Below are 23,362 nucleotides of genomic sequence, written 5' to 3'. Positions count from 1 at the left end.
TCTCCCTGTGTGAGACACGTACACCCACGCATGCGCGCACGCACACACTCATTCTGTGCATCTCCCTCTGTGTGTGTTTGCCTGTTGGACACTAATGCGCCGTGACACTGGCCTTTCCGTGCTCCCATTGTCACCACCATGCTACACGACCTGCATAGAGGAGGACGACCAAGTATAGAACGAAGAAGGAGGAAGGACCTGGATAGAGAAAATGTGAGGGAGGTGATGGCAAGCAGGCAGAGAGAGAGAGAGAGAGAGAGAGAGAGAGACAGAGAGAGAGAGAGAGAGAAAGGGAGACCAAGGAACCTCACTAAAATAAATAGGACACTGGATTAAACCTCGCTATCAACACGTGATATCCTTGTCTTGATGCCGACGCCGCGTGGCCGGGTGTGACGCTGTCAATCATGCCCTGAGATCATGATTCCATCATCGTCATCATCACCATCATCATCTTCGTCCTAACGCTGCACCCGATATCTCCACCACCACCACCTGATCAAACTGTCCATACTCACGTTCCAGTAGCGAGGTCCTTCCAGGGGGGTTGCTCTCCCGGGTCCTTCCTCTCCTCCCCCTCTTCCTCTCCCCTCTTCGGGTACAAACTCTTCTCCTCTCTGAACTCCTCACCCCTCTACCCCCTCTCTCTCTCTCTCTCTCCCTCTCTCCTTTTCCCTCCCTCAGCGGCGGAGCTTTAAACTCTTCTCCACTCTCCGCTCTCAGCCTCTTCCTTCTGCACTGCTCCACTCTCCACTCTCCACTCTCCTCTCTCTCTCTCTCTCTCGCTCTCCCTCTCTCTCCTCCCTCTCTCTTTCCACCCTTTCCCTGCTCTCCTTTCCCCAATATCCTTTCCTCGCCACTTCCTCTGCCTCGCCTCGTCCTTTGTCGTAGTTCGGTAACAATGCCAATGCTCAGCGTTGCAGTCGGACGTCCGCTCCTCGGTGTGGTTCTCTCTCTGTGAAACTCAGGTTCGGGATCAGGTCACGTCGACGGAAATTCAAATCGCAAGCATCGCGAATGTGAAGCGCGGTCCCGATTACGGCGACTCTCCCGTCATTTCGGGTGAGAGCAACGTTGCCGGAGCGGCGAGCGCAACGGAAAAGGGAGGGGTCCTCTCCTCTTACCCGTTCTGCCTTTTTTCTCTCTTCATTGCAAACGGAAAGGGAGGTGTAATTCTTCATCCCCCTCTTCTTTCCTCCGTGTTGTGACCGGAGTCTTCCCCTTCCTTTAAGGGTTTCTGGGTTGTTATCGGGGCAGACAGAGCGGGGGGTCGTCCCCCCCCAGGGCCGAGCGGTGACATAAGAGGCCGTGGCAGGTCCCTGGAACTTCATTCCCTCTCTACCTTTCTTTCCCCCACTTTCTTTTTCCCCTCTGCACCGCCCCCCACACACACACAAACACACACACACACGCGCACTCACCCCATCCGCCCTTTTCTGAGCGGCGTGCGCGCACGCTTCACCGGGTGCTGCGTGTACCCCGCCGCGCACTTCCATCACTTCATTTTCCCGCTGTCCACCTTGAAAGCCTCTCGGGTCTCTGCTCCCTCGTTCACACTAAACATTTAAAGGAGCACGGAGAGAGAGAGAGAGAGAGAGAGAGAGAAGGACGGAGAGAGAGAGAGGAGAGAGAGGGGGAGGGGGGCGCTGTTCGTGGAGCTGGGACTAGATACTTAGAGACGGAGAGAGGGATCGAAAGAGGTGAGGAAGATACCGAGGCAGAGGGGATGAGAGAAGGAGGAGAGGAAAAAAGGGGGAGGCATGAAGGTAGGGAGGGTGAAAGGGAGAAGAGGGAGTAGAGCGGAGTGAAAGGGAGGATATACGATGGGGAGGGGAGAGCAATTCACTGGAGGTTCAAGGAACATTCCCTCTGGAAACAAACAAGAACAGATGATGCGCACACACACACACGTCCAATGCAAGAGTCGACAGCTCTTACTTTGTGGACCTGGAATAAGATCTACACTGTGTGTGTGTGTGTGTGTGTGTGTGTGTGTGTGGTATGGGAGTATAGGAGACAGAGAGCGAGAGAGAGAGAGAGGTTTTAGGGCTAAACCTACAATCTTCTAAAAATAGCTTTCTATTTCAGACCCCCTTTATAAAAATTTCACCATCCGACCTGGCATGTTGGCAGGTTATTTTCCTGCTGGTATTATGTAAAGGGAAAGGCCCGACGCGCGGCTCTGCCCCCGTTTCCGCCGCGCAGAACGGAACCCAGATCTGACGTCGCCTCGTCCCAGGCCCGCGGCACGGGACACCACGTTGACGAAAAAAATACGGGAACTTTCCACCGTTATCCACCGAAGAAGCCACGCCCTCGTGTGTACCCGGGAGTCACAACGCACTCTCCGCCTTAACAGGAGTTTCAGTCAAAAGGCCAAACTTTCACAGGATCCGTGAACCGATTTTTGTGATTCATTATGCACTCTCCTCATTGATTATTATTCATCCCCAAATTCCACGGTTGCTTGGCGGTGTGAAGAGAGGACAACCTCATCACATTACATGAAAACCTTTTTCACGTGAGTCCTGCCGTGCAATTAGTAAAAAAAATTGGAATATTTTAAAAATGTGTCGTCAGAACTTCTCAATGGATGGATTCCGTGGCGTGAAGTCTCTCTGTTCTTTTTCTTGAACTCTCTCTCTCTCTCTCGCTCTCGCGTTGTGTCACTTTTGCTTGATTCGGACTCGGCCTGGCCTATGGCCGGGATATTTCTCATTATTTTTTCAGCGTGTGCGCGTGTGCGTGCGTGTGTGTGTTACATAAGACAGCTGTTCATGTGCTGCTAATCAAATCATTCTCATGAATGAGTCGACTGAGACTCATCCTCTGCACATTTCACTCCGTCTCCCTTTGTCTCATTCCTTCTCTCGCAACCTGCTTTTCCCTCCTATTATCACATTCCCTCTCCCTCTCGATCCCTCTCTCTCGCTCTCTCTCTCCTCCGCTGTGCACTTTGCTCTCCTTCATCCCCATTTACTCCACCACCCGTTCGGTGACGCTCCCTCCCTCTCAGAATTCCACACTTCTGCTTTTCCACTTCTTTCTGCCCCAGGACTTGGCATCCATCTTCCTCCCAGTTGCAATGTGAAACCTTGCTTTCCACCCTTTTATCTGAAGGACATTTTAATGCAAATGTAACTCAGTTTATGCCACTATCGCCCTAAGTTTCGAAAAAACCCCCTGTCGCGTCAGGTCACGCATGGCGACTTAACCCCCCCCCCCAATAATTTTCTATAGATATTTTATGCCACCCTATTATTTAATGATTAACTATGGGGACGTGAGTTGTGCTTTAATGCACGTTTTCCCTAATCCATACAAACATATGATCAATAATAATTTGGGATGTGAAACGGTAGAGACGTGCACACTGCAGAATGCCACCAAACATCAACACCTTCACATGGATTCAGATGGGTGGACAAACGCCGACCTGTTACAAACACAGGCCACTGAGATAAATAGACACAGCTGAGCTAACATGCATTTAGAAATCACACTGGATTTACAGAACTCACAGAAAACGATTTAAAGCCTTTTATTTTCAATGTCTTCCCGGCTGCCCTGGTGCTTCCAGCACACGTGATAAAAAGAATGGGACACATTAATGAGACATCTGTGCTTTGTGATATAAATACATATATATATCTTAAATCCATCATATACGCTAGAATTTAGTAACTCTGTTCAGCAGTAAACTTCTTTTCCCAAAATGCGACCTGGCTATTGATCAGTAATAACAGAGCTGTGCATATAGAGATGAAGTTCTTTGGGTTAGTCAAATATATTAATTATAGATTAGGTAGTATCTCCCTTTACATATTTGACCCTTTTATGCCGAAAAGTATTCCATGTCAATTATTAAAATTCTTCTTGTGTTCGAAATAAACCCAGCAGGGACTCCCAATTATTTAAGCCATACCCAGACTACAAATAAACACACACACACACAAATTCCAGGGGGCTCAATCCATTAGTAGGATCATTTCTCCTGCTGAGGAGTGCTGAATCAGGCTGATATCTGCATGTGTGTGTGTGTTGCTTCCGGAGTAGTTACATAACGCACGCTGTTCCTCTGGACCTCGCAGCCACTGGAGGGGAAGGAAAAGCTTAATGAGCTCTATTGGTGCGCACGGGCAAACCCACATGGCATCACACCGCTCCCCCCAAGACCATTAGCAACAAGTCAGGTCCATTAAAACCACGGTGGCTTATCTATGCCTGGTCCATAATGGAATATCACCACAAATAATGAATGGATGTTAGAAGGTTACAACGAATAATTTCTTTACGTTGAAGGTTTATTTATTTATTTTTATTTCTCTTGCGCGTTAAACATTTAATTTAATGCAGGTTTAAAACATTATTACACAAGCACTCAAGTATGCCGCAAAGTGAAACAGTAATCCATGTTCTATTGTCTAACTGACCTCGTATGACCTTCAAATGAGAGCAGGTGTTCTTTGCTGGTGTTTGGTTCTCAGGCGGCCTCATTTGAGCTTGAAATCCACAGCCATTCCATGTAATATTTGAAAATTTTACAATGAATTTAGCCATGAATGAGCTGGTCTACCAAGACCTAAATGATAATGAACATTAATTAACGTGTAGAAAATACACAGTGTACAAACAGTGTTGGTCACTTTTTAATATCTTTAATTTGACTTAAGAAACCCTGATTGAGAGTAGGAAGCTCTGACCAGGCAGCCCATCGCAGCAGCACAGTAGTTAACGGAGATACCGAAGGAAAATAAGAGAAAAAAATCCAAACCTTACAGGAACATAACGGCTGTTGACAGTTTCTTCCCCATATTCCATATATTCTTAAACTGGAGAAAAAAAAATTAAAAATAAAACATAACAAAAACATACCAGACAATTTCGATCCACAAAGCAATAAAAACAGTTTCTGTTTTTGTTAAAACTGGTGATTAGGACGAAAGGGGAGAAGACAGCAGGGGTGACAGATTAAGGTGTATCGTCGTCTACTCGCGGGGAGAAACTCAAACAATTACAGAGCCTCCCGAGACACTGCAGGGTCTTACACAGCAGTAGCCAGGCACCGAGAGGAACCAGTTATTTCAAATTGAGAAATACGAAGGACTGAAACTCAAAACCAAACCAGTATCCAAGATGACACAGGTAGGGTCATTTCAAAACTTTGGATAGTCCCACACGCATAAATTAAAATATAAATAAAAACTATCTTTTCCTTGCCAGTTGTCAATGGTCAGACAACGAGTTAAAACATCCGCTAGAGCAAAATATAGGGAGCGTTACGGCGGAGAAGAGCTCAAAGAAAGCAAAATAAGAAGACGACAATGTGTTGAAACTTAACCAAAAGAAGCCTCTACACGTTGAACCCCTGTCGGCCTTACGCAGCGGGTTTTAAGGCCCAAATAAGCTTCTTATTGAGACGATGCAGCGAGAGAGCAGACTATGTGTAGGAGTTTGGAAAACATTAAATATATGTGGGGAAATACAGAGGAACTAAACAGGAATAATGAACATGAAAAAAAATAAAAGAAATACTGCTTTCTCATTGTTGGCAAAGCTACCCTAACCCTAACCCTAACCCTGCATCGCCTGCAAATCTTCCCAAATCATCCGCAAAATATTCCCAATTCTCGTTTGAAACTAATTTAAGTTGAAATAAAAAAAGAGACTGAAAAGTATTTGGCCGAACCGTCACAATAAGGGAGAGAAAGCAGAAAGTGCTTACTAGGGGTGTAGGAGTGGAATGGGGTGGATTGGGAGGGTGGATTAAGATTTGGTTTAAATCTACACTTCACACGTCAAATTCAACCTCAAAGAAACGTCTTTTTACCGGCTCTCTGAGTGCAAGCTCGGCCCCAAAGAAAATCTACCCTGGTAAGTTACTTCAAGTCATTTCAAGTTCTCGGGGCGTATTCCCTTGGTTCCTTCGTGTATAAGAACTGCCCTTACACACATTTCAAAGGACTTAAATAACATTTTGGATTCAACTAGCTTTTATAATTATGTTATAATTACACCAAACTGCAGCGTCTCAGGAGTCCTACGCTGAAGGTATTTCATACAGATCTAGAAGCGTGCGTCCCCTGCAAGTAACACACACACACACACACACACACACACACACACACACACACACACACACACACACACACACACACACACACACACACACACACACACACACACACACACACTCTACAGTGACCAAAATAAGCGTTGCATACGATTACAGTGATAAAGACTTCAAAGCCAGAACAACAACAACAACAACAACAAAAAAAAAAAAAACACCCTGAGATCTTCTACCCAGCAGGTGTACTCACTCACTCATGCTGCTGCAAAATCGAAGTTCTAAAAAAAAAAAAAAAAATGCCAAGTCGCTGCGAATCTGTAACTCCAAAGTGAGTTGCCATGCACTGTTAGGACATGATGACACGGGGCGGAATGCAGGAGATTGAACTTGAAATCACTGTCACAGTGGAAACAAAAAGAGAATCGGCCAGGCTCCGTTATTAAATGGTAACCTTTGAGCAGGCTCGTCTAAACCGATGGCGCCGAACTTTCGACGCGTTGGATTTACAGTATGGAGACGCGAAATCAGAAGGTTTGCTCGTGCTGGGAGCAGAGAATAATCGGTGGAGCGGTTATTGCTTTTTCCGAAGTTTGCATCGTTCTCTCGTTTCTGATTGTTGTTGATGACACCGGTCCATTAGTCTTGTAGTACTGCTGGTGGTGTCACGTGAGAACTCTGGCTTCTCAACCCGGGATTATACAAAGAAATTCAGACTTATTCCTCAACGTGTTTGGTGCATAGACCCCAGAAACGAAAGACTGAGTGTTTTCGCTGTGGTTTAAAGAACTACCGCTCTGCCAATGAGGGGCTCCTGCTGGTGGGGTCGAGATGATTCCACACACGGGCCCCGATTTCTACCCAGCAGCTTTAGGGGACATTGCAAAGAGGTATCGCTGGTGAGCATCTCATGTTAAGGCGCGATGAAGGTGTGACGTGTCCCGACGAGGTCGCTCTCGTTTCTCGGGGCGGTTCTCGCAGATTTTTGGGGTTTTGCTGGGGGGGGCTATTTGCCGTTGAAGAGCTGCAGGTCGAGCCGCACCCAGACCTCCCCCGTCGGGACCTCGTGGAGCAGGAGACGCCGCGTCGCCGCGCCCTTGTTCTCCAGCTCCTTCTTTATGGTCGCCACGGGAACCTCCGTGCGGCCCAGGAAGTCTGGAGGAGAGAGGGGAGCGAGGGAGAGATCGAAAGAGGTCAAAGGAGGGGATTGTAAGTACATCAAATACAGTGAATACAGCAATAAGTACAGCATTGAGTACAGCAAATACAGGGGCCGAAACACATCGGTTTTTATAAAAGAATAAGACAGATAGTAACAAAAATAGGGAGGAAAAAGGGATCGGAAAAAATACACAGAGATCTGCAAAAGAAGCTGACATTTCTAAAGGTAAAATTCACCAACTGGAAATATTGTGTGAGCCACAGTGAGCTGGATACTAAGAGATAATGGGGAGCGAATGGAAGGAGAAATACTGACAAGAACTGGAACACCTTCTGGCATGATCATAGAATCATTCTTCGAAACAATATTTTAATCGGTATTGTGACTATTTACTTGAAATAAAGTCTGTCTTTGATGCTTTCATCACTCAGTTATGTTCCAGAGAAGTCGACGGGAAAGCCCTGCATCTGGTCCAACTAACCGTCAGGTGAGAACTGGTCCCTCTCAAAGATGGTGATGCAGAGGACGTCCTGGTACAGGTCCTTGATGTGGAACTGGCAGTTGAAGTTCCATTTGGGGTTCAGGGTGTCGTTGAGCGTCCTCGACGTGTACATCTGAGCTCCCATGGTCACCTCGCAGTACGGGTTGCTTTTACCTGGGGGACGAGCGTTCAGACATCTTGACAAGCTGCCGCGGCCCGGGGGGGGGGGGGGGGCGACAAAGAAAAAGTGGGCCTTGCCAGTCAAAGCTCACCGTTGTGCTTGCAGGCCTTGAGCTCAGTGGCCTCCAGGATGGTGACGAGCAGCCTGCCGATGCTGCTGGCCTTCATGGAACGAGCTGAAAGCAGAAGAGAAGGTTTTTAACGGAGATCATTGCCCCAGATGTTACGGATCAGTGCGTGTATGTATGTGTATGTGTGTGTGTGTGTGTGTGTGTGTGTGTGTGTGTGTGTGTGTGTGTGTGTGTGTGTGTGTGTGTGTAGGCAGTTACAAACCCTGATAGGCCTTCTCCCTTTTCTTCTTTTCCGTCTCGATGAAGTCCTCTGACGCCGCCTTGATCTTCTGCACCCAGGCCGTGCTGCACATGCATGCACACATCCAGCCGTTTAAAACAGTGTCAGCAGTCGCCTAAATGGCTTAAGCCACGTTTCCACCGCAGGAACCTTCCCTCGCACCGCCGGGACCGCGGTCAATATTAAGTTACAGGGACATTATTCCGGAGACCAAAAAGTCCCTGCCCTGACTGGTCGAGTACTCGCAGCGTTTTATTTCGGCCACCAACACGATGTATTCTGTAGTACTCGCATATCTGAAACACACACTGGTGCCACAAATAAGCCGATGTACAGTAGTTCATAATAACATTAGTCACAATTTAATTTACTAGATATATTAACCTTTTATCATTTTTATGGTGTTTTAATTTGTAAATCAGGAGGTGCCGGAACACTCAGAGGCTGCTGATCCGGCGGGTCACACACAGGGCTTTGTTCAATTCGGAAAATAAAAAGATCTTAGATTAAAAAAAAACAACAACTAAAAAAACTGTTATTATTGGGTTTTGTTTTGAGTCTGATTTATTTATTTATTTACTTTCATACGCCAGCGAACTAATTTGCCTGATCTTCACAGGGGTCTTTAGACCGCGGTGAAAACACAGACAACGAGCTAAAGGAACTGTTTAGTCTCCGGGGGAAAAAAGTTCTGGGTACTTTGGATGGACACTCGGCTTAAGTTTACAAAGAGTAAGAGACTTTATTATGTGTGTGTGTGTGTGTGTGTGTGTGTGTGTGTGTGTGTGTGTGTGTGTGTGTGTGTGTGTGTGTGTGTGTGTGTGTGTGTGTGTGTGTGTGTGTGTGTGTGTGTGTGTGTGTTTGCACCGCTCGTTGATGTTCTCCGTCTTGAGCACGTAGACTCGGTCTATGTGCGAGATGTGGAAGACCGGCTCGTCGCTGGAAGGATCCGGCAGCTTCACCAGAACTTCATTCAGAAACACCGGCTGGACCAGAGAGAAGAGCGAAAACACACATCACTACCGCAAAAAACACTGCAAAAGGTAAAAGCTACATTTTATGTGTGTGTGTGTGTGTGTGTGTGTGTGTGTGTGTGTTTGAGACTCACCGGTTTGTACATCTTGAGCTGTGTGTTGTTCTTGCTGCTGAACAGTTTGTCGGGCCCGGAGGAGCTGAACTGCTTGGAGGCGTGAGTCAGGAGCAGGAAGTCGTTGAAGAGGAAGGCCCACAGCTCCTTGTTGCTCTTGGCCTTGTACATCTGGACCCAAGGCCGGATCGGTAAGAGACAGAAAGTGTTATTCGTTGCATTGGCTATATATCCAATATCGAAAAAAAAAAGATATAAAAAATAAAAATAGGAAAAACAACTTTATTTGACCGGGGCGGGGCTCACCTTGCCACTGTGGAGAAGTTTCCTGGGGCCGAGGCAGTTTGTCAGGGAGTTAAAAACCAGGTTCTGTTGAAAAGAGGCAGGTTTGTTCAATTCAAATTTTTACTTTATCTACTATTTGTAATTAGAAGGTAAAGCTGTTTCAGTGTTCTGAGGAGTGACTTGAAGGAGCAATAGACAACGTTTTTGCTTCAACTTATCCTCATGAAGTTCATTTTGATTGCACAGTGTGATAGATATAGAACAATGACGCAATCTGAGTTTCGATTGGTTCCCTATAATCCTCGATATCACGATGCATTCGGAATGCCCCCGGGTACGAACTCCTGGGGAAAATGATGGATATACAGCAGTGCGTCACAGGAACTGCGTCAAACAATGCGCAACCATTGGCGGAAATGGCGGACGGTGGAGCCATCTACTCCAGATAGATCATAAACCCTTGAATATAAAAACGGCTCATTGAAATCGGTTTAGAAACGGAAACATTATAGTGCTTTTTAATCCAGAAACCGCAGCTCCCCCGTTTACTTGTATTTGTTTACAGTCCAGTCCTGGCAGGCGACGTTGACGCATCGCAGTGACGAGCCGAAGCTGCCGATGCGGTGTCTATGTTGGACTGCGCAAAATGAATAAAACTTAACTGAAAGTGGGACAATTTTAATTCACCTCTTCGATGAACAAACTTCTTTCTGGTGGTGTTGATCATTACAAGCAAAGTAAAGCGATCCGGCTGTCTTTGCGACAACGGCGTAAAAGTTGTCTGTTGCCCCTTTCAACTCGAAATACATATTATTCTTGAAGGTAATTATCACATGTGTGTGTCATACTGTTACACCTTCTCTACCGGGAAGGATTTATTTGAAACAGTTGGACTAACTTTATGATGACAAGAGTTTTCCAAAGAAAACATTCAAACAATAGAGATTTTGTTGCTCAAAAACCGTCTTATTCCCGTGATGGGACAGTGATTCCGTCGGCGTTGTACCTCGGTGATTCCCTCACACTGGACGTGGCTCTGGATCCACTCCAGTCTGTCGGAGTTCTCCTTCTCTCTCACGCCCTCGTTCACCTGGTCGCCAGAAACACATAAACCTTTGGCACACACGACAGCGAGACAGGAACTAATGAGCTGAAAGAGGCGAGCGCCGGGCGCGACGGCAGAGGGGGGTGGGAGAATGAACCTGTTGGCAGAGCTCCTCAGCTCTCTCCAGAGCCTCCTTCAGGTGATCGCGGTCCACGTGGCCTTCCGCCGTGCTCTCCAGGATCTAGACACACAAACATGGCAAACGCGTGTACATAAAAAAAAAATATATATATATATATTTCCACATATTTTTGGAAGGCAGGCAGAGAAAAGAAAAAAAGCAAAAAAAAAAAAGCAAATTGACTTCAATCTGCTTTCCTTCCAGAACAGCTGACGTCTTACATTCTTGATGTGCAGCGGGTAGCGGGTGATCCTCTGCATGGGTTTTAGCAGAAAGCTGGAGAGCGGCATTCCTTTACATCTGTAGTCTGTGGCGATTTTCTGATTTTGGGGGGGGGGGGGGGGGGGGGGGGGGGGGTATTAAAAATAAAATAATAAAAAAAAAAAAACACAAATTAAATCACAATATACTTGTTCCACATATACAGGACAAATATAAGCGCTTAAGCTCAGATCCACAAGCCCACGCACGTGAAAAAAACAACACCACATTATTCAGTTTAGTTTTCTACCAAACTGTATCTTATCGTTAATTCCTTAATCCTTTCTACGATGTCTGTTACCGCTTGTTTTCCCCTCTTCACACTCACATTTCATCCATATTCCAACTCATCTCTTTCCACCTCCCCCACCCTCCCTTTTTTCTGTACTATCCTTGGTTCCTTCCCTTTTCCATCCTTCCCTCTCCCTCACGCCTTCCTCTGCCGGGCCGGGCCGGACCCTCCCTCCCTCCCTCGCTCACGCAGTTTCTCCGTCCTCTTACCTTGAGGAACTCCTTGAACTCCGGCTGGTTGTCGGTGCGGGTCTGCAGCAGAGCGGCTCCGTTGATCTGACAGGAGCAGAAGCGGATGTACGGCTGCATGTGCGCCAGCTCCGAGGCCAGGATGTCGCCGATCACCGGCACCGGCATGTTCTCGCCGCCGGTCTTCTTGCGCACGCGCAGGGCTCTGCGCACACACACACACACACACACACAGTTATATAGAGTACTTGATATTCTGCAGGTGTAACTTTTCCCCATATCCATTATGGCACTTCTTTCTTTTATTCATTCATCTCCCGCCACTTGCTTTAGTAGCTTCGTGTTGCAGGCAATCAGGTCCTTCCAGTTGACGAAGATCATCACCATCTCTGCTTCAGTCAGACGGCCCGACTCAGACATAGGCTTATGGAAGACCTGGACACCAAGACCAACACACAGAGAAACATACCCACCCATTATGATCAAGAGACACTCGCACACGTGCTTGGTTTGGCTGTTTAAAGTCACTTTGTCTATTCGTAAGCTGGATTGAGATGATTTGCTTCTTTCTAGTGGAAATAAAAGCTGCGTTTCTACCCCAGGAGGGAACTAGGAACCTTTGAAGGAACCTTTGGAGGAACTCAGCGGGTTTCCACCGTAGGAACCAGGGTCTGAATTTAGTTCAGGGGACAAAGTCCCAGGAACCAAAAAGTCCCTGCTCGGGGGGGTAGTACTTTTCAAAAGTCCAGGATCTTTGGGGGTGGGGCTTGCGGCGCTGAACCTTTCTGATTGGTCGAGTACTCGCAGCATTTTATTTTGTTCTAAAAATGTTCCGTTTGTGTAAAGACCTGGGTTGTTTTCCGTTTTTTGTTTTGATAATAGAAAACTGAAAACGAAAAAACGACTGAGTATTTATTTGTATGAACAGACAAACTGACATGTCGTGTGTATAATGCGAGTACAATTTTGCCCTCCTACACAGTAGACCCAGGTTCGATGCCCCGTGTCTCAACTTAAGGTTTTAAATCTATTTCAAACTTGATAATAAAATCTTGAGCGTGAGAGTGAATATTTTTTAGGACAGAAGAATTAAATGGATAAAGAAAGACAACCCAAGTGATAGTCCATGTTATCGCTTGGGTTGTCTTTCTTTACCCCTTTTACTCTTCTTGTTGTAGTTAGTTTCCTGCATTACCGCCACCTACTGGACTATAGTGGAGCAGTTTGTTGTATAGTCACACGCAAAAATGATCTTCACCTTTTAGTTCTCGGAAAAAAAAAGTTCCTGGGACTAAACGTTCCAGGCTACTTTGGCTGGAAACGCGGCGATAGTGATCTATGAACATTGCATAACTGTGCCATTTTCCTTTGCATTGCTTAGGTACAGCACTCAGTTTATGTACAGTAGCTGATGTACAGGTTACCTCCAGGACAATCTGAAGGTCCTCCACGTATCTCTCCTCCGTCTCCATCAGCTCATGGATGTAGCCCTGCCTCTTCCTCTCCTGCGGGCTCAGGGAGTCCAGGCTGGTCAGGTTGGCGCACCCTGGAAGAGGCGGAAAGGAGAAGACCGATACGGCGAGTCACTCCGTTCTGACTCAAACCAAAACAAAGTCCAGACGCAGCCTCTCTGGCAGCGAAGAGGTAAGCCATTCGCCCACTAAATTAAATAATCGAATCACTATCAAAAGTCAATCAGTGGTTTGGCTGATCGGGGTGAAAGGTTGACATGACGGTGCTTTTTCAAACTCGTCACGTGCTTCTTTCAACTCTTAATTCCTTCTTCACCGCTCTCCCACTTTCACGGAAGCTTGACGTTTGTAATGATTCCGGATGCAAGTGGAGACTTTTGGAAGGCGAATAGATAAGTTGAAGACATACAGGGGGAAAAGGGGGAGAGAAAAAAAAGAAGCCCAACCTTCCCGTTCCTCAACAAACTCAAACCCACCTCAGTCAAACACAGGATATACATTATGGAGTATAGAGCAGCTGGACATCAAGAAAGCACCTATTTAAAGAAAGGAAATGTGGTGTGTGTGCGTGCACATAAACATGCCTGCCCTCCAGATAATACACACCATGCTTACCTTGTGCATTTGGACCACTACACACCACTTCACTGCCTTCCTTCTCTTCTTCTCTGTTCGTCTCATCCCACAGGTTTAGAAACCGAAACCTGCACTGGCTCTCTGAACTCATCCCCTGCCTCGTCTTCTCTCTCTCTCGCTCTCTCTCTACACCTTCACAGTTTCTGTCTGCCGGTGTTTCATTCCTCTCATCATGTCCGTTTCTCCTGTGCTGCTGTCCTGTCTGGTCCCCAAACAGAGACTCAACCTATTCTGAGCCTGAGCTGCTGAAATCTGTTTGCACTAAAAACAGGAATGGAGATTCTCCATTTCTCCAGCCGTTTACACACGACGAGAGGTAAGTTGAAGTTCCTCTAAACAACTAGACCCAGTTAAGATAATACAACTACCATTTCTGTAGCTCCCAAATTGACCATTTGCAAAATAGTGCCAAGTCCCACCTCCGTTTGTCGGAGGAAATAGTGCATAGCCACAGTTTGGTAAGCCCCCATGTCTGAAGCGGTGAATTATCAGCACAGGGGATTTAACATCAGATCCTGTGTATTATTGTATGTCTAGTGGCTACAGAACGTATTTTTCCAAATAGAAATAGAAATAAAGAGGCAAGAAAATGCACTTTACTTGCTTCAAAGCTTTGAGTGCAGAAGAGTGAGGAGCCTTGAGTGCAGATATCTAGCAATCTCAACGTGTTGTGTGCATCAAAAACAAACAGCGACACACACGGGTGAACATTCCATTGAAGATTCCTTTATCAACCGCAACAATAAAAACACAGAGTTTTGTGTTTACATGAACTTTTAATGCTTCATCTCACTCCAGAAAATATAGTAGATACATCTCTGAAAATAGTTGTGAGGAACAAGTTTCTTAAATATTTCACAAAAAAGGTAACCCATGTTCAAATTCGTATGAGATAAGTTGTTGTATCAGTGTGTTATTTGTTCCCCTGGGAAATCTTTAAAAGCATTGTTTTTCTAGCACCGAAGGCTACTTTTGAAGTGGTAAGCAATGGCAATCAAACAATTAGAATCTTTTCATTTTATAAGAAGCAAAGTAGTCATGAAGCTATTGCCTAAGAATTTATGGTTTTGCATAGAGTAGGTTTCCTCACTAGCCTGAACAGCATGACAGACTATAGGATATTAAGGCAATATGAATGGGCCATTAAGCCTTTTTTGCATATTTTGGCGATACTTTCAATATAGTTTCATTATACTTTATTCCACTTCACTTTCTCATCTATCTACAAATTGATCAACTGCCTCAACATTTCCTGCAGAACCATTCTCAGTCCACTCACACACATCAACAGCATACACTTTAAATTAAGAAAGTGCAGTAGTTTTACAAAGGAAATTAACTCGCTATCAGCAATGGTTCATTGGTTCAAGTCATTGGCTTTTTAAAAAGTACGGCATGTTGAGGGAAACCCTTGTCGTCTCATCTGAAAACCACAACTGCTGCATCGGTTTAACCTTACTAAGGATTACACGTTTAAGGATGTTCCACAACAGCCCTAGTAAGGCCATGAGACATTTTTGCTGCCTCTCCTTTTGGCAGCACTCAAACTCTCAGCAGCAACAGCAAACGTAATATTGAGGAGAGTTGAAGAGAAATAGTGGGCTCTATGTGAGCGGAACACTCAATATTAAGAGGCGATAAGAGGATAAAATAAGATAATCTGAGCAGAAAGAGGTGGATATAATGGGAAAGAGTATGCAGAGAAAATGAGATGCAGAAATGAAGGGGAAGGAGGAAAAAACAGACAGAGGAGAAGAATGTGAAATAAAAGAGAAAAGTAAGAATGTGAGGAAGGATAAAAAAATAATAATAATAAAAAAAAAAGGAGGATAGAAAAGATAAGCGGTGATAGCCACTAAGAGACCCACCATCCCTCTGCTTCAGAGGCTCAGCCCCGCAGTGATTCACGGGTTTCAGCCCAGATTCAAAATGTGGGATCACTGAGGCTCCAGGGGTGGTGAAACATTGTGAGTCCTTCTCAACAATTAGCTGTTTAAATTTGACATACACTTGCAGTTGACACAGCTTCAGATTTCATTTTTATTTGTCTGTCCATCATTCTCCCCCCCCACATCACTCAAGGGTAATCCTAGAACAGTGGGCGGGGTTAGAAGGTAGGAGGCGGAGTCTCGAGAACAAGCCCCACCCCCCAGAGCGGTGTGATAGTGGGTCTCTCTGAAGCCAGGAGAACAGGAGGAAGAGAGGGAGGGAGGAGAACTTTCTAGCACCCTAGAGGAAGAAGGAAAGGAAAGGCAAAGGGGAGAAAAAAAAAAAAAAAAAAAGAGAGCAAAGGAGGTAGAAAAGAGGGAGGAAAACGGGGGGAACAGGGAAAGAACAGGGAAAAGAACAAGGAATGGTCAGTAACAAGAAATGGATGGACGGATGGATAACTGGATGGATGGAGAGATGGTGGAACACATTGGAAAATGTGTGTAAAGATAAGCAGACTGGTGAAGGATAAAGCCAGGTCTAAAGCTTTGAAGGTCTGTAGAAAGATCTGCAGCTAAAAAACCCTTATTTTTAATTTGGTTGGAATTAAATGATTACTTCTGGCATAAAACCAAAGAAAAGAATACAAAAGTAAGTTGACATTTTTATAGAAAATTCTTATTTTAAAGAAGCAAATGTTTACACACAACGATATAAGGCCTCCGACTTAATAGACTATAGAAAAGTGAAACCATTTTATGTGGAACAAAAGTGTCACATGGCTACTGTAGTGTAAATATTTGACATTTTCATGTCACTCGTGATTGTAATGAGTTCAAGTAAAGGAGCCCAAACATCTGGGACAGATGTTGGCTCCCACGGCAGCGCTGCAGACATCTTACTCACACTGCTGGCTGGGGTCGGCCTCCAGCGTGGTCATCTTGACGTAATTGGTCGGGAACAGGCCCGTGACGCCGTGGAGCTCTCCTTTCCACCAGTCGCGGTCATTTTTGTCCAGGACGTTTATCAGCTGACCCTTGGAGAAGCTCATCTCGTCCCCGTTGGCCGCGGTGTAATCGTAAACAGCGATCACCTGACACACTGCGAGAGGATGGAGATAAGAAAGCTCCTTGGAAACGTGTATGCCACTGCTTCAAATCACGACACGGCCCACATCCACATTGGTTTGTGTTGCCCAGCTTTAATGAACACACAGTGTGTGTACACATTTGGGGGTGTGAGGTGGAAAGACAGGATTTCCATCTGAAAGTCTCAGAGTGGATGTACGACAGTTACCTGGTTGGGGTGCAGGTGTAGATTTGCCGCTGTTTGATCCCAGTACTTTAACATGAGACGCAGGGAACCAGCCCTTCTGGCGCTTCTTACCGCGGGCCTACATGCCGAAATCACACATACAGAGCATCATTAAAATGTTATTAGTATTCCTAACGCATCACTAACTAACTAACTAACTAACTCACGGATCTTAAGAGCAGTGCAGAGAGAGAGAGAGAGACAAAATGGTATTTGGTTTTGTAAAGTCCCCTAAGCCCTAGAGACCTGAAACAGAACCCGCTCCGACCAAATACTGACCTGCAGTTCCCCCAGCCACCACACAGAGGTGCTCCTACTGAGGATGAGGATGAGCTGACCGGGGGCCAGGCTCAGCTGGTCAGGCCCGGTGGAGGAATAATCTTTGGTCACCTGGGCGATGTCTGTGTAATAATAAAAAATAATAATAATAATAATAAAAAAATAAAAAATAAATAAATAAAAAATGACCGTCAGACAGACACATGGAAACACAGAGGGAAGAAGAACACACACAAAACACTTGCACAGTGAAGTGTGCGTAGGTTCGCACAAAATGGAAGAAATATGGCGATGATGATGATATGACAAACAATATCAGGGCAACGGCGCACAACTGTCAAACTGGCATAATATTTTTTTATTGTGACCATTAGAAATTTTGAATATAGTTTATTGTGCTACATTGAACATATTGCATTTCATTATAAGGCGTGCTTCAAAAGCTTACTATTGACTAGTCATCGAGACTCGAGGCCTCAACAATGTGTTGATTGTAACAGAGACGAGTTCATACAAGCTCCAGTTCGCCTCTTGCAAAGCCAGAGCGACAGTTCCCCTCTGTTCAATGGAACAACAGACTTCTCAAGTCCGCAGAGAGTGGTGTGGGTTCCGATGGACAGAGATCAGTCGTACTCCCATTGATTTAGTTCTGATTCCACAGACGCCTGAAATATCTGATATTTTGTTGAAAGCAACTTGAAAATGGTATGAATCTGCGGCAGATCCTTTGCCAAATATTGTGTTGTTGCATTAAATTCATTGTGTCACCAGGCAATTCCTGTTTAAACGGAGGCGACCGAGCTGGAGGGATGCCAACGCCACTCCTTTAAAGGTTTTTTTTTTAAGATTTTTTTGGGCATTTTCACGCTTTTTTTTTTGACAGTGCTGAGAGAAAGAGAAGGCAGGGGGGCAGAGAGAGGGGATTACATGCAGGAAAGGGCCTTGTGCTGGAATCGAACCCGGGGCGCTGCGATAAGGACTCAGCCTTGAAAATGGTGCGCTCTTCCCGGTTCAAAGCCTTTTTGACAAATCTTCAACTTGTAAATCCCTGTGGTGGATTTTGAGGTTTGATTCCTCTTACTTAAGTGTGATGTCATCTCTTATGAACAAAGTACACATCAGGCTTACTTCCCTTTTTTCGGAGCTCTGCGTGTTCGTACGCTTCTAGGTTCAATTGTTCATCCAAATCACTTGTTTGGTTTGTTTTAGTTAACTCTTTACACGTGTTTCTGGCTATCTATAGCTGTTCCATTTAGTTTATACGACATGCTTGAAAGAACCCGTTTGATTTGATATTCCGGAAGGCATGCAGAATTTACATGATAATGGCATTATTATTAATATCACAGCCCTTTAGACATCTGTTTATTGTGCATATTCATATCTGAATGACTGAGAAAAGACGATACATTGTGCAGCCCTCGTTGTTTACAAATGATTGTCAGAGAAATTAAGAAGGACAAAGACAAACAAAGGCGATAAGGAAGAACAGTAGAAGAGAGGTTGAGCTTACCAGGTTTCTTCTTGCCTGAGATGCTGCATGCCTGAAACAACAACGATTATATGTCATTGACATATAATTGGACACACAAGACGTTTGATAGTGTGTGTGTGATGTAGGGATGCCATGGTGAGGAACTTTCCCACTGGTTAATAAACTCATGACAACACTGTAACCGGTAACACCGGAAATCTTCGAGTCGATGGCGCTCAATATCTGTAGACTCTATTGCACATGTCTGCCGGGCAAAACTCTGGGTGTTAGACCCGGTAGAAGCAGGTTTCTCCAGAATATTGCACTTAATGGCCGAAATAAAAACCATGGGGGCAGCGGGGAAGTGATGTAATCGGTGTATGGCCAAACACCGTGTAACACCGGGAAATGCGGCAACCCCAGTGTGATGTTTTTACGCACATTAAATCAGGATAAGAAGTGATTGCATGAGTGCAGGGCAGGAAGATGTAGATGAGAGCATTTTAAGGCGTGTTTGTGTCGCTTACATCAGCCTCTTTGGGTTTGACATAGTTGCTGGGGAAAACCCCTCTGCGGTCACCGATGGAACCGTTCCACCACTCTCCCTCTCTCTGGCTCACCAAGATCACATCGCCCACACTAAATGTCAGATCGCTGAGCTCTGGAGACTCGTATGTGTACAACGCCACATATTCTGTGGAGAAATTATGAAAAAAAAAAAAAAAAAAACTTTGTTTTTATTTAACACGCACGCACGCACGCACACGCACACGCACACGCACACACACACACACACGAGAATTTCCTCTGAAATACTATGATGACAGATTATTCTAGAGCATGTCTGAATTATATTATGAACAGGGAAATAGCCTTCAAATGCATCTAGATGCCATTGTGGCTCGAAGTGTTGGACACATTAGCATTGAGACATACTGACAGAAATCTAGTAGGAAAAGACACTTTGGAGTTAGGGCTGCGCAATATGGCCACAATCTTTATACCTTTATTGCCGTAATTCAGTTCTGTTTCTGATTTGCGACAGAAACAGTATATATAAAAAAATAATAATAATAATTTAAAAAATATATATAAGATAGATTTAATGGTAATTTCTCTATCGTCTTACAATATATATATTGTCATATCGCACAGCCCTATTTGAAGGATAGAGTGTTTATGAATGAGAACACAGTTACTTGATTGATACTTGTTGATATTAGAGAGGCCATCTTACCTTCTAACAGCTGACCATTGCTGGACTCTGCTCCATCAGGAGTGGAGCCCGAGGGGCTGGAAACACACATACTATTTTTGATCACCACACTCAAAGTCATTGATCATAGTATAGAAAGAAAGAAAATAAAATGCATTTCCTTTCCACAGTTCACAAACAAACTAAATAATAACCCAGGTTCCTTTATTCCAGTTGAAGGTCTCTATACTTTCACTGTATAAGTTTGCAGTGAAAACATCCTCTAGTATATAATGTTGGTATAATTATGCTATAATACACCAAAATTGTCAAGTCTCCCAATTGACAGCGAGTGAAAAGATTAACATCAATTTGCCTCTGTGGCTTCCGTCCTTTAAATGGTGGCATATTTGCAACCAACCTTCTGGGCCTGAGTGTAGTCAAGCAGGGCCAAAAAACCACAGAATCATGCAAATGAAGGTTGCATTAACACGTGAGTGGATGTTGGCACGGACATAACCGCGATTTCAAAAACATTCCTCTATCTGCACAAATTATAGAGATAGATGCGGGAGGAAAACTTGAACTGAATTTGGATAATGATAAGGCCCCTATTCTCGTGCCCAATCTATCCATTCAAATGTGTTGAAAAAAAGTGATGACAATACTGACTCATTTGAATAACTGAAATCATGCCATGAAAACATCTGAAAAGTGATGGATGAATATCACTTATCCTCACTACTTTAGCTGAAAATATAAAGCTGCCTCCACACATGCACTCTGGACAATGTCCGGATAATGTCCAGACCTGATTATCCCGATATTGTCCAGAGTTAGCCTTTTACACATGTAGCACACAACCCGGAGACTGTCCGTGTCAGACACGTTTACACTACCTGGAAATAATCTGTTTGGTCTAGACGAGGGGCGGAGCCTGGGGAGAGCGTGCAGGAGGCAGGACGTGACGGAGTGACGGTGCAGAGTTTTACAGCACACCCAAGACGGCGGACGGGGCTACAGACTTATCAGTGGTTGGGCTTTTTTTCATGAATTTGGACGTATCCGCAATATAAACAAGAGAGTGGAAAGGAATAATAAAGAAAGCATAAAGGAGTACGAAGCAGCTAAGCTCCGTACATGAAGATCCGCACAAAGGTAAATAACTGGCGCATGATAGAGATGTCATCAACAAGCGACACACCCACTTGCTCGCTGGGAATGATCCGAACAATCACCTGCTCTATTCACACATACCGCTCAATCTGACATTACCCGGACTTTACCCAGCCAGCACCCTAGTACAAAGTCCGGGTAATGTCAGATTGAGCGGTATGTGTGAATAGAGCAGGTGATCGTCCGTTCCAACTGATTTGGACATTTGCGTTCACACATACAGCTCATCCGGGCAATGCCCGGATAATTTCAGGGTTGCAGTGCATGTGTGAAAGCAGCTTCAGTTAATAACATATGAGAACAGTGAGACATGTCTTACTCTGCATTCTCGTCCTCCCCCAGCAGCGCCACGTAGGTCTTGGGGAACCAGCCCTGCGCACCGTTCAGCTCTCCCAGCCACCAGCTGTCTTGCTGCTCCAGCACATGGATCACATCGTCCTTGCTGAAGTTCAGGTGACTTTCTGTCTTTGCTGTCCAGGAACACAGAGCCTGGGCCAGCAGGTTGCCAACAACCTAGAGAGGGGAGAGGATAGTTTGGGTTTAGCGCAGGGGTGTCAAACACGAGGCCCATGAACCGGATGCAGCTCACAAGAATTTTTTTTTTTTTTTTTAACTTTTTTTTTTATAAACAATAATTTAAAATGTATTGTTTTTCTGAGGCTATAGGAGCAGCAAAAACAGGGAAAGAATAAGAGAAAGACGGTGGTCAAAATGTAAAAGTAAATTGCAACTTTTGTATTTGGGGTGTAATTAAATAGGAACTAAACTTGATTAAAACATTAATACTCATATGTCATAGGCAGGAGGAAAGGAACAAGCAATAATAAGACCTGTTGCATGTGGTGGTCCCTTTTATTGTATTGTATTGTAGTGTATTCAAGATTAGCTGTCACATACATATACATACCTGCCAACCTTGGGAAAATATTTTCAGTACCAGAACAGTGTAAAAGGGAGTCTCCGTGGCATTTGAGTTACTGCAACTAAATTACTCCATCAGTTATTCACACGCTACCCACCCCGTAACTAGGCTAATCACATCCGATGCGAGCTACTACGGCTAACTACAGTAATTCATCATTAGGATATACCGTACAGTATATATATCAATTGTTTTTGTTTTTTTCTGTATTTCTTAATTTTTTCTATTTAGTTTTTGTGTACTTACTGTTGTGTCTTACATGGTCCTACGTTTTTCACTGTATTTCTTTTTACTGTTTTTACTGTATTGATTCAGTTGCACTGTCATGTCTATTACACTTGCACTGTCTTGCCCCATCCTAGTCTTGTATGTCTTGTGTATACATTTTATATACCAAGGACCAGTAGAAACGCCATAGCACTGTATATGGCTGGACTGACAATAAAGCTTAACTCGACTTGAAACCAATACCCTGTATAGCCAGAGCAAATATCACAGACACGTCTGAGCTTGCTCCTACCATCCAGGAGGTACGTCCACACTCCTTTTGAACGCCTTACCTGTCCCTGGCTCTCAGAGGGTGCAGGGTTGGGAGAATGCGTCGGTGTGAAGGCCGACTTAGTTCGCGCTGCCATGGCCGCCTCTAGGCTGCTGTGTATCGCTTTGGCGTTGGAGAGCTGGGATTTGGGAGCCACTTTGGGACCACTTGTGGCGGCAGGGTGTCCAGCGCTGTCCGGTGCGCTCACTCTCTCCACGTAGCTCTCTGGGAACCAGCCCATGTTGCCTTGACTGCTGCCACACAGCCAGCCCTGCTCACGCTCCGTTGTTTCATCCACCTGCCATGGAATGAGCAAGGCAATGGTAAGAGCACTCACAGATGGAGAGATGGAGAAAGAGAGAGTGGCATTTCACCATGTCAAGGTCTTAAAAATAAAAATATTGATTGTGTTGTGTATCTTAGCAAATGAATTCAACTTTTTGTTACTGTCTTGTTAATCCCAGTTCGAAATGGTCTAATGCTCTCAACATTCTCACCTCAATGATATCGTCGGTGTTGAAGCTGAGCTCCTCTTGGTTCCTGGCACTGAACGGGTACAGCGCTTTGAAGGTAGTGAGTGCGGCGGACTTCCTGTGCTGCGTTGCCCTCGGCTGAAGACCGCCTGCAATTAAAAAGCGGATTAGAGAACTGCTGTTCAGCCAAGGTGATTTTACCTAAAGGGAATCAGCATCTCAGAATTCACACACACCGCCACAGGCTTAAGAATTCAGTAATCCTGCAAGTACCGTTTATTTTATGTTGAGGTGTCAAATTCACCACGCACTGAAAATAGGACTATAATTACCGTGAGTGATGAGGCAGACATGTCATCACCAGCTTAAAA

The 23,362-nt window shown here is 45.0% G+C and overlaps 1 protein-coding gene across 1 annotated transcript in view; it reads right to left on the bottom strand.

Moving 5' to 3' along the window:
* Nucleotides 1-6,509: 6,509 nt before the first annotated feature.
* itsn2b (intersectin 2b) overlaps nt 6,510-23,362 on the bottom strand; it is a 38,292-nt gene continuing 21,439 nt past the window's right edge. Inside the window, exons 19-40 of the mRNA XM_079997000.1 lie at nt 23,016-23,140; nt 22,541-22,816; nt 21,378-21,571; nt 19,925-19,980; nt 19,215-19,381; nt 18,727-18,757; nt 17,214-17,335; nt 16,917-17,013; nt 16,527-16,721; nt 13,008-13,129; nt 11,912-12,018; nt 11,605-11,788; nt 11,064-11,162; nt 10,819-10,902; nt 10,623-10,706; nt 9,638-9,700; nt 9,353-9,502; nt 9,112-9,230; nt 8,227-8,309; nt 7,986-8,069; nt 7,714-7,887; nt 6,510-7,225 (exon numbers count right to left, since the gene is read on the bottom strand). Of these exons, the coding sequence (XP_079853126.1) occupies nt 7,077-7,225; nt 7,714-7,887; nt 7,986-8,069; nt 8,227-8,309; nt 9,112-9,230; nt 9,353-9,502; nt 9,638-9,700; nt 10,623-10,706; nt 10,819-10,902; nt 11,064-11,162; nt 11,605-11,788; nt 11,912-12,018; nt 13,008-13,129; nt 16,527-16,721; nt 16,917-17,013; nt 17,214-17,335; nt 18,727-18,757; nt 19,215-19,381; nt 19,925-19,980; nt 21,378-21,571; nt 22,541-22,816; nt 23,016-23,140 (2,765 nt within the window). The 3' untranslated portion in view covers nt 6,510-7,076. The remainder of the gene's footprint in view (nt 7,226-7,713; nt 7,888-7,985; nt 8,070-8,226; nt 8,310-9,111; nt 9,231-9,352; nt 9,503-9,637; nt 9,701-10,622; nt 10,707-10,818; nt 10,903-11,063; nt 11,163-11,604; nt 11,789-11,911; nt 12,019-13,007; nt 13,130-16,526; nt 16,722-16,916; nt 17,014-17,213; nt 17,336-18,726; nt 18,758-19,214; nt 19,382-19,924; nt 19,981-21,377; nt 21,572-22,540; nt 22,817-23,015; nt 23,141-23,362) is intronic.

Source organism: Zeus faber, assembly GCF_960531495.2.
Source record: "Zeus faber genome assembly, chromosome: 3".
NCBI classification, from domain to species: domain Eukaryota; kingdom Metazoa; phylum Chordata; class Actinopteri; order Zeiformes; family Zeidae; genus Zeus; species Zeus faber.
The sequence above is the reverse complement of the archived record's forward strand: the minus strand, read 5'-3'. Positions and strand labels throughout refer to the sequence as shown.